At 44.4% G+C, this 13,185-nt stretch overlaps 1 protein-coding gene across 2 annotated transcripts in view; it reads left to right on the top strand.

The window, feature by feature from the left end:
- The first annotated feature begins 10,936 nt into the window (after positions 1-10,936).
- Rgs9 (regulator of G protein signaling 9) overlaps positions 10,937-13,185 on the top strand; it is a 67,757-nt gene continuing 65,508 nt past the window's right edge. For both annotated transcript variants that reach the window (XM_057774612.1, XM_057774611.1), the window contains exon 1: positions 10,937-11,123. In XM_057774612.1, coding sequence (XP_057630595.1) covers positions 11,067-11,123 — 57 coding nt within the window. In that variant the 5' untranslated portion in view covers positions 10,937-11,066. The remainder of the gene's footprint in view (positions 11,124-13,185) is intronic.

Genomic DNA, 13,185 nt, shown 5'->3' with positions numbered 1-13,185 from the left:
ACTGTCTCACCAAACCTCAGACTGCAACTGTCTCACCAAACCTCAGACTGCAACTGTCTCACCAAACCTCAGACTGCAACTGTCTCACCAAACCTCAGACTGCAACTGTCTCACCAAACCTCAGACTGCAACTGTCTCACCAAACCTCAGACTGCAACTGTCTCACCAAACCTCAGACTGCAACTGTCTCACCAAACCTCAGACTGCAACTGTCTCCACCAAACCTCAGACTGCAACTGTCTCACCAAACCTCAGACTGCAACTGTCTCACCAAACCTCAGACTGCAACTGTCTCACCAAACCTCAGACTGCAACTGTCTCACCAAACCTCAGACTGCAACTGTCTCACCAAACCTCAGACTGCAACTGTCTCACCAAACCTCAGACTGCAACTGTCTCACCAAACCTCAGACTGCAACTGTCTCCACCAAACCTCAGACTGCAACTGTCTCACCAAACCTCAGACTGCAACTGTCTCACCAAACCTCAGACTGCAACTGTCTCACCAAACCTCAGACTGCAACTGTCTCACCAAACCTCAGACTGCAACTGTCTCACCAAACCTCAGACTGCAACTGTCTCACCAAACCTCAGACTGCAACTGTCTCACCAAACCTCAGACTGCAACTGTCTCACCAAACCTCAGACTGCAACTGTCTCACCAAACCTCAGACTGCAACTGTCTGCTTCCACCTTATATTCCTCTTGCCACCCAGCCATATCACTCCTGTCTCCACCTCCCAAGTGCTGGGATCACCTTTGTGTGGGTTCTGTTTCTCTTTTAGACAGATTCAATCTTGTGTTGCCCAGGGTGGCCTTGAACTAACAGAGACCCCTCTGCCTCTGTCTCCCAAGTCCTGGGATTAAAGGTGTGTGTCACCACCCCCTGGTCTCTAGGGGCTTAGCTTTGCACTGTGATCTTCAGACAAGCTTTATTTGTTAAAACATAAAACAAAACATCACTGTAAATCTCATTTAGAATGCTCAGATCACAACTATCAAAACTACATTTACTCCAAAGACACCCAGTTCCCTGGTCCTGAGATAACCTGTTCAGTTTATGGAACAATTGAAGTTTATAGAAAGAGTCTGAAGTTACAGAGTTGTAACTAGTCTTTATTTATTTATTTATTTATTTTGGTTTTTCGAGACAGGGTTTCTCTGTGGCTTTGGAGCCTGTCCTGGAACTAGCTCTGTAGACCAGGCTGGTCTCGAACTCACAGAGATCCGCCTGCCTCTGCCTCCCGAGTGCTGGGATTAAAGGCGTGCACCACCATCGCCCGGCTGTAACTGGTCTTTATTAACTATCTTCAGTTAGGTTTTGGCTACTCATTATCTTCTCTCATGAGGGTTGATGCGGGACTGGTGAAATGTCTCAGCAGTTAAGAGCACTTGCTCCTCAAAAGATTCAGCTTAGTGTTTGCAGAATGATTTGAATTTTGAGCTCAAAAGGCTATCAAAGATGAGAAGGAGAAAGTAAACTCCCAGAGGTGGTGTGGCCAAGCAGACTAAAAGCATAATCTCAGAGAATCAACTTTCCCTGGAGGATTGCCTTCATTATGCCTGTCTCTTATTCAAGTATCTTCAGTGTCTCTCACTTGAATCTCTAATATAGTTTATTCTTTCAGAGTCTGGTTCAATAGATTGTCTAGCCACGGAGTTTCTCAACATCTAACTCAACTGTAAGCAATAGATTGTGTAGTGGGAGCTGCGGGCTGCGTTCCTGCCGCCCCAGTTCCTGGGCCGCCTGGCTAGCTTATGCCCCAAAATAACAACACACAAACTGTATTCTTTTAAGCACTGCTTGGCCCATTAGCTCTAGTCCTTACTGGCTAATTCTCATATCCCAATCAACCCATCTCTAATAATCTGTGTAGCATCAGTCTTACCGGGAAAGATTCAGCATGTCTGACCTGGCGGCTTGCTTCATTGCATCTGCTCCAGAGAGGAGTGGCATCGCATCTGCCCCAGAGAGGAGAGGAAATGGCATCTGAGCTCACTTCCTCTTCCTCCCCGCATTCTGTTCTGTTTACTCCACCCACCTATGTTCTAACCTATGAGGGCCAAGCAGTTTCTTTATTATTTAACCAATGACCTTCCTCCATCAGATTGTAATGGAGATTTCTCTCCCATCTGCCAATTCCCGAATAACTACTCAAAGACTTAATATTACTTATAAATGTTTGGCCAGAGGCTCAGGCTTATTATTAGCTAGCTCTTACATTTAAATCAAACCATTTCTATTAATCTACCTATTGCATGTGGCTGTGGTGTTACTTTATTTTCTAAATGTCTTACTTCCTCGGCTGCTGACTGGCATCCCCCAGACTTGGCCCTTCTTCATCTGTATCTCTGTTTGGATTTCCCACGAGGCTCTATCCTGCCGTACCATAGGCCCAAGCATCTTTATTTATCAACCAATGAAAACAACACATATTCACAGCATTCAGGATCCCACAGCAATAAATGTCAAACATTTTTCTTGCACGACAGTGGGTAGGGTGGCCTAGGGCTGTATTCCTAGTACTTGGGAGGCTGAGACAGGAGGATTGTTGTGAGCTTGAGATAAGCCTGGGCTACATAGGGGGTTTCAGGGAAGCTTATATTGAAGAGTGAGACTCTGTGTCTAGAAACAAGACAATTGTGGTCGTTAGAATAAGATGGCCCCATAGGCTCATATAATTTGAATGCTTAGCATGAGGGAATGGCAATACTTGAGAAGGAGTAGGAGATATGGCCTTGTTGGAGGAAGTGTGTCACTGGGTGTGAGCTTTGAGGTATCTAAAGCTCACACCAAGTCTCCCTTTCCACTAGTGGACCAGGATGTGGCTCTCAGCAACTTCTCCAGAATCACGTCTGCCTGTGTGCCACCATGCTTTCAGCCACGATGATAATGGATTAAACCTTTGAAACGTTAAGTAAGCCCTCAGTGAAATGCTCTCTTTTATAAGACTTGCCTTGGTCATGGTGTCTCTTCAGACACCAGTTTTGAAAAGTCAGTATGGTGGCATATGCCTACAGTCTCAGCACTTGAATCAGAAGGTGGCTAGTCAGAGTTTAAGATGATCTCCTGAGCTATATGAGACTCTATATCAAAAGCCAACTCTCCCCTCCCCTCAAAAGGAAAATTCTTGTAGGCTATAGTAATTTTTTTCTTTATTTTGCTGGTACGCAATCTTCCCTCGCCTCTCCTACCCCCTAGGAAACCTAGGAAAAAGGAGCTGAAGGAGCAGGGACTTCACTCTGGGAAGCTGTCAGAATGACACTTGTTACTTAAACTATTGTCTCCTGTCTTAGTTACTTTTCTATTGCGGTGACAAAACGCAATAGAAGGCAGCTCATAAAAGAAAGCATTTGAGTGGGCCCACAGTTTCAGAGGGTCAGAATCCATGATGGCGGTGCAAAGGTGTGGTGGCAGGAACAGCCGAGAGCTCACACTTTGATCTGTAAGTAGGAGGCAGAGAGGGAACTCAAAATGCTACAAGTTTATCAAAACCTCAAAACCAGTCCCTAGTGGTAGTCTTCCTTCAGCAAGGCCCCAAATCTCCTAATCCTCCCCAAACAGCCACCAACATAAGCACAGGTATTCATGACCAAACATATGAGCCTAGGGGGGACATTCTCATCGAAACCACCACAGCTCCTTGCAAAGGAAACGGTGGCTTAAAGGAGTCTGTGTGAGTCACAGAGATGCCGAGGACACCAGGAAGATCTTGGGGTCGGTCTAGCAGAGGACATTGCAATAGCTGCTTTTGCATAGGTGTGACAATACCCGACATAGTTTTAAAAAACATTTTAAGAAATTTGTTTAGCGTGTGTACATGTGTGTGCAAGTGCACACACACTCAAGCGTGGCATGGCAAACACTTGCAGGTCAGAGGTCAGTTTGTGGGAGTCAGTTCTTCCACTCCGCCATGTTTGCCCCAGAGATCCAACTCAGGTTGCTAGGCTTGGCAGCAGACAGCATTGCACCATTTCGTTGGCCCATAAACAGCTTTTAAAAGAAGGAAGGATTTATTTTACCTCATGAATTCAGGGGGCTCTAGCTGTGTTTTTCATTTGCCTCTGTACCCTTGGGCAGAAAATCATAGCGGGGGGCAGTGTATGGACTGAGGAGAGATGTTCACAGTATGGAGGCCAAGAAGTAGAGAGAAGAACATGACATCAGAAGTGATCAGGACAAGAAATAGCCCCCAAGGACATGCTCCCAGTGACCTACTTTTCTAATGAGGCCCCACCTACTTCCTTTCACCCCCTCCCAATAATACTGTCATATCGTTTATGATATGGAGCAGAACATAAGTCGACATACAATGTATTCCTTAATCATTCTTTATCTTATTTTTTGAGGCAGGATCTCTCTTCAAACGCAGAGCTTGATGATTCAGTAGAATGACTGGCTTGCAAACTTAGATCCTCCAGTCCTCTTTCTAGAGGGATTATAGATGTACATCACCAGGCTTTTCTTTCTCCTCCTCATCTTCCTCTTCCTCCTCCTCATTCTTTTCTTTGTAATGTGGGTTCTGAGAGAGCAAACTCAGGGCGCGATGCTTGCGCATCAAGCACTGTACTGAATAAGCCATCTCCCCATCTCAATACTATCATATTATGAATCCATTACAGTCATTCATACATTAGGGCAGAGCCTTGATTGATGTGGGATGCCCTTCTGTATGCTGTGAATATGTTTTATTACCATTGGCTAATAAAGAAGCTGATTTGGCCAACATCCAGGCAGAATAGAGCCAGGCAGAAAATCCAAGCAAAGATAAAGGGAAAAAGAAGGCAGAGTCGAAGGAGATGCTGGCTGCCACCGGAGAAGCAAGATGTGAGGTAACAAGCCACGAGCCTCTTGGTAAAATATAGAATATTAGAAATGCGTTAAGTTGTAAAAGTTAGTTAATAATAAGCCTGAGCTAATAGGCCAAACAATTTGTAATTAAGCCTCTGAGTGTTTATTTGTGAACTGGTGGATGGTAGAGAAACCTCCAGGGACATTTTATGATCTAGTTGTCTTTTAGAAATGCCATCATATATATCTCCAGACATATGCTGTGCTAATCTCTGGTCTTATTTGTTCTGATTAAGTTGACATTTTAAATTAATCATCACAGGCTGACATACATCCTGTTTATATATGCTTTTCAGATTGAGTACTTTTGATCAGAGATAGGTTTTTTCTTAATTTTTTTGATTGTTTTTATTGAGCCAAGTTTTTCTCCATTCCTCTTGCTTCCTCCCCACTCCTGTCTACCCTCTCCCATGGTCCCCATGATTCCAATTTACTCAGGAGACTTTGTATTTTTCTATTTCCCATGTAGATTAGATAAATATATGCCTCTCTTAGGGTCCTCTTTGTTGTCTAGGTTCTCTGGGATTGTGAATTGCAGGCTGGTTTTTCTTTGCTTTATGTCTAAATGCCACTTATGAGTGAGTACATATGATAATTGTCTTTCTGGGTCTGGGTTACCTCACTCAATATGATGTTTTCTAGATCCATTCATTTGTCTGCAGATTTCAAGATGTCATTATTTTTTTCTGCTGTGTAATACTCCATTGTGTAAATGTATCACATTTTCCTTATCCATTCTTTGGTTGAAGGGCATTTAGGTTGTTTTCAGGTCCTGGCTATAACAAGCTATGAACATAGTTGAGCACATGTCCTTGTGGTACAATTGAGCATTCTTTGGGTATACACCCCAAAATGGTATTGCTGGGTCTTGAGGTAGATTGTTTCCTAATTTTCCGAGAAATTGCCAAACTGATATCCAAAGCAGCTGTACCAGTTTGCACTCCTACAAGCAATGCAGGAGTGTTTTCTTTAGCCCACATCCTCTCCAGCATAAGTTGTCAACAGTGCTTTTTTTTTCTGTTAAAAAGTCAACAGTGTTTTTGATCTTGGCCATTCTGACAGGTATAAGATGGAATTTCAGAGTTGTTTTGATTTGCATTTCTCTGATGGCTAAGGATGTTGAGCATTTCCTTAAGTGTCTTTCAGCCATTTTAGATTCTCTGTTGAGAATTCTCTGTTTAGGTCTGTACTCCATTTTTTATTGGATTATTTGTTCTTCTAATGACCAGTTTCTTAAGTTCTTTGTATATTTTGGAGATCAGCCCTCTGTCTGATGTGGGGTTGGTGAAGATCTTTTCCTATCATATAAGCTGCCTCTTTGTCTTGTTGACCATGTCCTTTGTTTTACAGAATCTTCTCAGTTTCAGGAGGTTCCATTTATTAATTGTTTCTCTCAGTGTCTGTGCCGCTGGGGTTATGTTTAGGAAGTGGTTCCCTGTGCCAATGCATTCAAGTGTGCTTCCCGCTTTCTCTTCTATGAGGTTCAGTGTGGTTGGTTTTATGTTGAGGTCTTTGATCCATTTGGGCTTAAGTTGTGTGCAATTCAACCGGACCAATTTTCATTCTTCTACATATTGATATCCAGTTATGCCAGCACCATTTGTTGAATATGTTTTTTTCCCATTTGATATTTTTTGCTTCTTTGTCAAAAATCAGGTGATCGTAGGTGTGTGGATTGATATCTGGGTCTTTGACTCGGTTCCATTGGTCCTCCTGTCTGTTTTTATGCCAATACTAGGCTGGTTTCAGTACTGTAGCTCTGGAGTAGAATTTGAAGTCGGGGATTGTGATGCCTTCAGAAGTTCTTTTATTGTACAGGATTGTTTTGGTTTCCTGGGTATTTTGCTTTTCCATATGAAGTTGAGTATTGTTCTTTCGAGGTCTGTGAAGAATTTTACTGGGCATTGCATTGAATCTGTAGATTGCTTTTGGTAAGATTGCCATTTTTACTATATTAATTCTACCTACCCAAGAGCATGGGAGAGCTTTCCATTTTCTGGTGTCTTCTTCAATGTCTTTCTTTAAAGACCTGTTCTTGTCATACAGGTCTTCCAGTTGTTTGGTTAGAGTTACTCCAAGATATTTTATGCTATTTGTGGCTATTGTGAAAGGTGATGTTTCTCTGATTTTCTCAGTCCATTTGTCATCTGTGTACAGGAGGGCTACTGATTTTTTTGAGTTAATCTTGTATCCTGCTACATTACTGAAGGTGTTTATGAGTTGTAGAAATTCCTTGGTAGAAATTTTAGGATCACTTATGTAAAGAATCATATCATCAGCAAACAGTGAGAGTTTGACTTCTTTTTCTGATTTGTATCCCCTTGATCTCCTTTTGTTTTCTTATTGCTCTAGCTAGAACCTCAAGTACTATATTGAATAGATATGGAGAGAGTGGACAACCTTGTCTTGTTCCTGATTTCAGTGGGGTCGCTTTGAGTTTCTCTCCATTTAGTTTGATGTTGACTGTTGGCTTGCTGGATATTGCCTTTATTATGTTTAGGTATGCTCCTTGTATCCCTGCTCTCTCCAAGATCGTTGTCATGAAAAGATGTTGTATTTTATCAAAGGCTTTTTCAGCATCTAATGAGATGATCATTTGGTTTTTTTCTCCAGTTTGTTTATATGGTGGATTTCATTGACAGATTTTTGTATGTTGAACCATTCCTGCATCTCTGGGATGAAGCTGACTTGATCATGGTGGATGATTTTTCTGATGTGTTCTTGGACTTGGTTTGCCAGTATTTTAGCATCAATGTTCATGAGTGAGACTGGTCTGTAATTCTCTTTCTTAGTAATATCTTTGTGTGGTTTGGGTATTAGGTAATTGTAGCCTCATAAAAAGAATTTGGCAATGTTCCTTCTGTTTCTATCGTGTGGAACAATTTATGGAGTATTGGTATTAGTTCTTTTTTTAAAAATCTTGTAGAATTCTGCACTGAAACCCCTGACCCTGGGCTTTTTTTCTTTTGGTTGGGAGACTTTTGATGACTGTTTCTATTTTTTTTTTTAGCAGTTATAGGTCTGTTTAATTTGCTTATCTGGGTTGATTTAATTTAGTTAGTGTTATTATCAAGAAGATTGTTCATTTCCTTTACGTTTTCCAATTTTGTGGAGTACAGGCTTTCGAAAAACGACGGGATGATTCTCTGGGTCTTCTCCATGTCTGTTGTTTTGTCCTCCACTTTATTTCTGCCTTTTGGTTAGCTTGGATAAAGGTTTGTCCATTTTGTTGATTTTCTGGAAGAACCAACTCTTTGTCTCATTGATTCTTTGTATTGTTTTCTTTGTTTCTATTTTGTTGATTTGGGCTCTCCGTTTGATTATTTCCTGTCCTCTAGTCCTTCTGGGTGAGTTTGCTTCTTTTTGTCTCCATCCAATGCTGGAGCTGCAAGTATACTTTAATGTTCCTATTTCCTGAAAAAAAAAATTCTTGCCCAGCAAGTGCTTTACCCATGGTGCTGTCTCCAGTACAGAACCCTTTTATCATTTAGTGTCTCCCTTTCTCCCCCTTCCCATTCCACCCCAGCCCCAGCCCCTCCAAACCGCATCAGCACTGTGATCTGGGGTTCAGCGAACTCCTTGCTGCCACCTCCCAATAATGCTGACTCTGGCCTCTGTATCCTTTCTTGTTTTCTTCTGGTGTCTTTGTTTGCCCATGTCATGGTTGACTCCCCCTTTTTCTTTAAGACCCCTTCTCTGGACTGTCTCTCTGATTACAATTGTCTTCCACTCAGACTAGATGCAAGGTCTTTCCAAAGCCTCATATCGTGTCATCTGGTTTCTGACATGTCTATATTGCATTTTAAACTGGTTTTATGTAATTCTTTTCCTTCATGAAATCAGAAGCTCCTCGAGATAGAAATGGGATCATGGTCTGCTTTGAATACCAGACTTTTCAGTGCAATGCCTGGCATATGATATAATTGCTATTTAAATAGGTTAATGGCATCTATTTCTTTTGCAGGACATTACCTAAACCTTTACTATCAAATTACATATTGGATCATTTTGACAGAAAGGCACAGAGATACAGCTATGTAGGAGATTCACAAAGACACCCTTGCCCTCAGGAAGGCTCCGTCCCAGCTATGCCCCAATAGACTTCTCACTTGCCCCACGGCCCCCTGTTGCTCTCTGTCTGTACGGTTCCTCTTCTCATCTTTGTTGTTGTTGGCTTCCCCTGCTCATCTTTCCTTTCTATCTCCTTCTAAATTCAGCTCTCAGTTCACCTCAGATTCTTCTTGTCTTGATTTTATCTGACTGTAGTTGACATTTGCAAAGGTAATAATCCAACAAGCTCAATTAAACTTTGCAGAAGCACATCACAGGCTGGGGCGTGGCCTCTGGCAGAACTTCTGAGCACCTCTGATCCAGGGAGCTAGGAAAGGGACTCTGAAATGTGATTGCTTGAGAGAGAACCCTGATAGAAGAAGAAATGACAGGGACAGACTGTCTAAGACCTCTTCTATTCTAGAACTGGGAACAATTCCTTGTGTTTTTGCCCTTCTTTATTCCTGAACAATTTAAGTTCCCAATCCTTCATTCCAGGAAGTCACTTCTATTTTCTCTACTCAGAAATTATAGAATTAAGGCATGCTGGTGCTGGGAGGAACCTTGGATTTTGTTTGCTTATGTGTGTTCTGTGTAATGTTAACCCCAGAAGACATTCCATGAAGAAAAGTCAAGATAGTCCAGCTCTTTCCTGGGATCCCGGCCCATAGAAGGAACACACTTCTTGGAGGTCTGCTTTGATTAGCAGGAACTCTGGTCCTCTGCACCCAGTGAAGGGCTTCCTTAAAGGGCTCCAAGGGCAACCAGCCATGAGCCCTTTGACGTTGTTTGCAAACTTGAGTCACTGTTATGTGAATATGTATGTGAGCATGCTTTCTGAGAGTGTCCATAGCTTTCAACAGATTCTTACAAGTTAATCTGACCTGAAAGAAATGGATAAGGACTTATATGCTACAGGGAGTTGACTGAGCCCCACCAGGGCAAATCTCTTTGTTCTCTTCCAAGTTAGACATGTTACGTGCTACGTTGGATGTCCATCCTGCTTATGTAGACAGGAGAAAGTACTCGACGACATGACCAAGTTGGAAAGGTCCTGATGAATAATCAGGGGCTTTGTCCTTTCGTTTTCTAGATATGTGTTAGTATAGGCCCATCAATTGGCAGCACATGGGGGAGGCTATGAATGTGTGTAGTGAACGGATACTCTGGAGGCCTCTGTTCTGCTTCATCTGCTCAAGTTTTAGCTTAATTTAAAAGTACTCTTAAAAGTCTATTAAAGGCAAACGAATGCAATCAGCAGGAATAAGAAATAAAATGTGATTTTCCTAAGGATACATACTAATGAGTACATGCAAACTTCCTTTGCCTTCCTCACTTCCGGCCACACCTCCACCCAACATTTCTTCGAGGCAGGGTTTCTCCGTGTAGCTCTGGCTGTCCTGGAACTCGCTCTGTAGACCGGACTGGCCTCATACTCAGAGATTTGCTGGGATTAAAGACGCGTGCCACTACCACCCGGCTGCTTCTTCCCCTCTTGTAATCAACATCTTACCAATTAGTCTACTTATTGGGTCAATAAATAAAAGTCCACATCTGATATTTTTTCTTAAATATTTATTTAAGAACAACCCCAGAGTTACTCATCTATCTATTAAAAGCTCGATGGACGCTTATACCAGATATCATGAACCTGTTTAAAATGTTACTTCTCCCATGAAAAAAATTGTTAACGGTAACTTATTCAAGGATGCCCAACTCTTCTGCGAGCCGGCACGGGAAAGTCCCGTTTCCGGTGTGCTTTTTTTGGTGAGTGCTTCGTCTCACTTCTGTACAGACTCCTCTTAGGGTTAGCAGGCTCACACACCTTGGGACAGATGCTCTAGTTTCAGCATCCCTAATTGGCCCTTCCTACCTGATGCTTGGTCCAGGTGGAGCGGGACGCCGCCCCCTGGTGGCAAGTGGGAGCCCGCGCAGTGCATGCTAATGAGCGCGTGGCGCTGCTCGCTGATTGGTTGGCGCGAATTCCAGCTGCTTTGCATGTCGGCGGGTGCGAGGGCAGAGTCGAGGGGCGGCGAGCATCCTGGGCCCTGGGCGCTCAGCTCTCGGCGCCTCGCGGTCCACGCCCAGGCTGGCTTGTGAACTTGGGGGTTTTCCCTTTTCGCTCCCAGTCGTGTTGTGGTCGTGAATTCATCCAGGGTCCAGAATGACGATCCGACACCAAGGCCAGCAGTACAGGCCGAGGATGGCTTTTCTCCAAAAGGTACCCCGGGTGTCCCCATCTGGACCCTGGCAGGTGGGCGGGGACCCAATTTGTGGAGTGTCCATGAGAAGATTGGGCAGGGGCAGAGGGCATCCCTCTAGGTGGGTTCACACTGCTCAATTGTACTACATGACTTTTTTTTTTTTTTTTTTGCTATATGTGGTTGCATTTAAAAACTATAATGATTTTCGCGTAAACTGTTTATAGTAGAGAATTTGAATGCAGCCGTGATGGTCGGCTGGAGGCCGAAAACAACCTGTTACTCACAGAGGAGGGTGCTTGAGGCTGCGCGGGGATATGAGAGAGCGGATATTGTTACAAGGTATCAGCTACTAAATGAATATTTCGAGCATTTTTCCCAATACTGAACAGCAGGATCCCCCTCTCCCCGTGTGTGTGTGTGTGTGTGTGTGTGTGTGTGTGTGTGTAAAAGACCAGGGAAATGTTGTGATCTGAGGGTTTGAGAACACCCCCCCCCTTTGAGGATGTATTTTCTGTACAGTCTGAACCTTTTCCTGTCGATGGCAAATGGCCAGCACAGGGTGTCTGTTCACGATGGACATGGGGGAGGTGGAACGCACCTATAGGGTGATGTGTCTGGGGACAAAGTGGTTCATTTTGTTCTGGGCTTTTGAGTTAGAAAGTGTGGGAAGGGACATGCAGGGGCTTAGGTCCCAGGTCACTTGTCTATCCCCCCTCTGGCTCATGCCACTTTTCATGGTGCAGTGTGAAATAGGATTATCCTACTGAGCAGAATTAACCCAATGCTTTGTGACAAGCTGGGTCCTGCCTTAAGCCCCTGGGATTTAGCAACTGAGTGTAGTTGGTGACTAACTGTCCTAATCTACAAGATGATAAAAGCAGGACAGTCCTGGGACCGTGGGGACATTCGTCATACCTAGTTGTCTTCAGGAGGCCAGGTAGCAGAGGTAGGTAGGTGTGAGGGTCATGCCGAGAACAGAAAGCCATATTGTCTCACTCCGACAGGTAAACAGTCAGCTCCCAGCTCCTAAAAGGACAAGAAGCCTGCCGTTCAAAAGTAAAGCATCACCTTTAGATTGTGCCCCAGGACTGTCTTCTCCTCCCATGCAAGACGACCTGGCTTGGAGGCTCAGAGTACCTGTCCAGAGCACTCACTCTCATTGAATCCCAAGCAACCTTTTCCTCGGCTTTCTGAGTGGAGTCTTGTTCTCCGCCGCCATGCCCCCAGTCTCAGCATATCTTATCTCTACCCAGCCCTCCTCGCCCAGTCCCCTCACCTCCTTTCCAGTCTGTCTTCTTCTCCCCTCCATTCCACCTTCCTCACCTCTATCTCAGCCCCCTCCCCTCTATTTCATCTCCCATTTACCTCTACCCTAATCCCCTGCCCAAACCTGGTCTTCCACACAGCCTCTGCTCTCAGCCAGCTGTGTGAACCTCATTGCCTCCCCACTCCTCTATGACGTCCTTTATACACATTGCTTTTCTCTCCCAAACTGAGTGACCTCTTTCACATGGTCCTCCCTATTGGCTTCCTGGGCTCATGGGATACTGTACCCCGCTTTGTAGCCTGGCTTCTTAAGGTCCCTAGGCCACTATCTCTCTGGCTCTGCCTCTTACCCAATTCCCACTCCTGCCCTCCCAGAGTAAGAGCACAGCAGTCCAGGCACTCAGAGCGGCCGCTCATGGATGCTCTTGTTTCTGTAGGAACCCCATACCCTTCCAGACATCCATGGGAACATTCCTTTCCCCCTCTGCCCGACTCCCACCCCTCTGTGAAGCAGGATCTTCTGATTCCAGCGAGAGCGATTTTCCTCTCTGGGTCTACGGACTCTGTCCTTCTCACCCACAACATTGCTTCCTGCATGCCCCGTGCTGGCAAGGATCCTGTCTGCATCCTGTCTGGTGTACACTTGGGTCCTGGGTTGGATCACAGAACCCCTTAGGTCAGCAGACAGAACAGAGCCCTACAGAACCTCAGGAGCCTGTGGTAGGAGATCCTCAGCCATTTCCCCCTGAGCTAGACAATCAGACTTTTAGAGGAAGGCCCGGACCAGCAGAATGTGGACCCAGGTGCAGGTAC

Source organism: Chionomys nivalis, chromosome 7 (genome assembly GCF_950005125.1).
Source record: "Chionomys nivalis chromosome 7, mChiNiv1.1, whole genome shotgun sequence".
Lineage (NCBI taxonomy): Eukaryota > Metazoa > Chordata > Mammalia > Rodentia > Cricetidae > Chionomys > Chionomys nivalis.
This window is presented reverse-complemented; position numbering and strand designations above follow the sequence as displayed.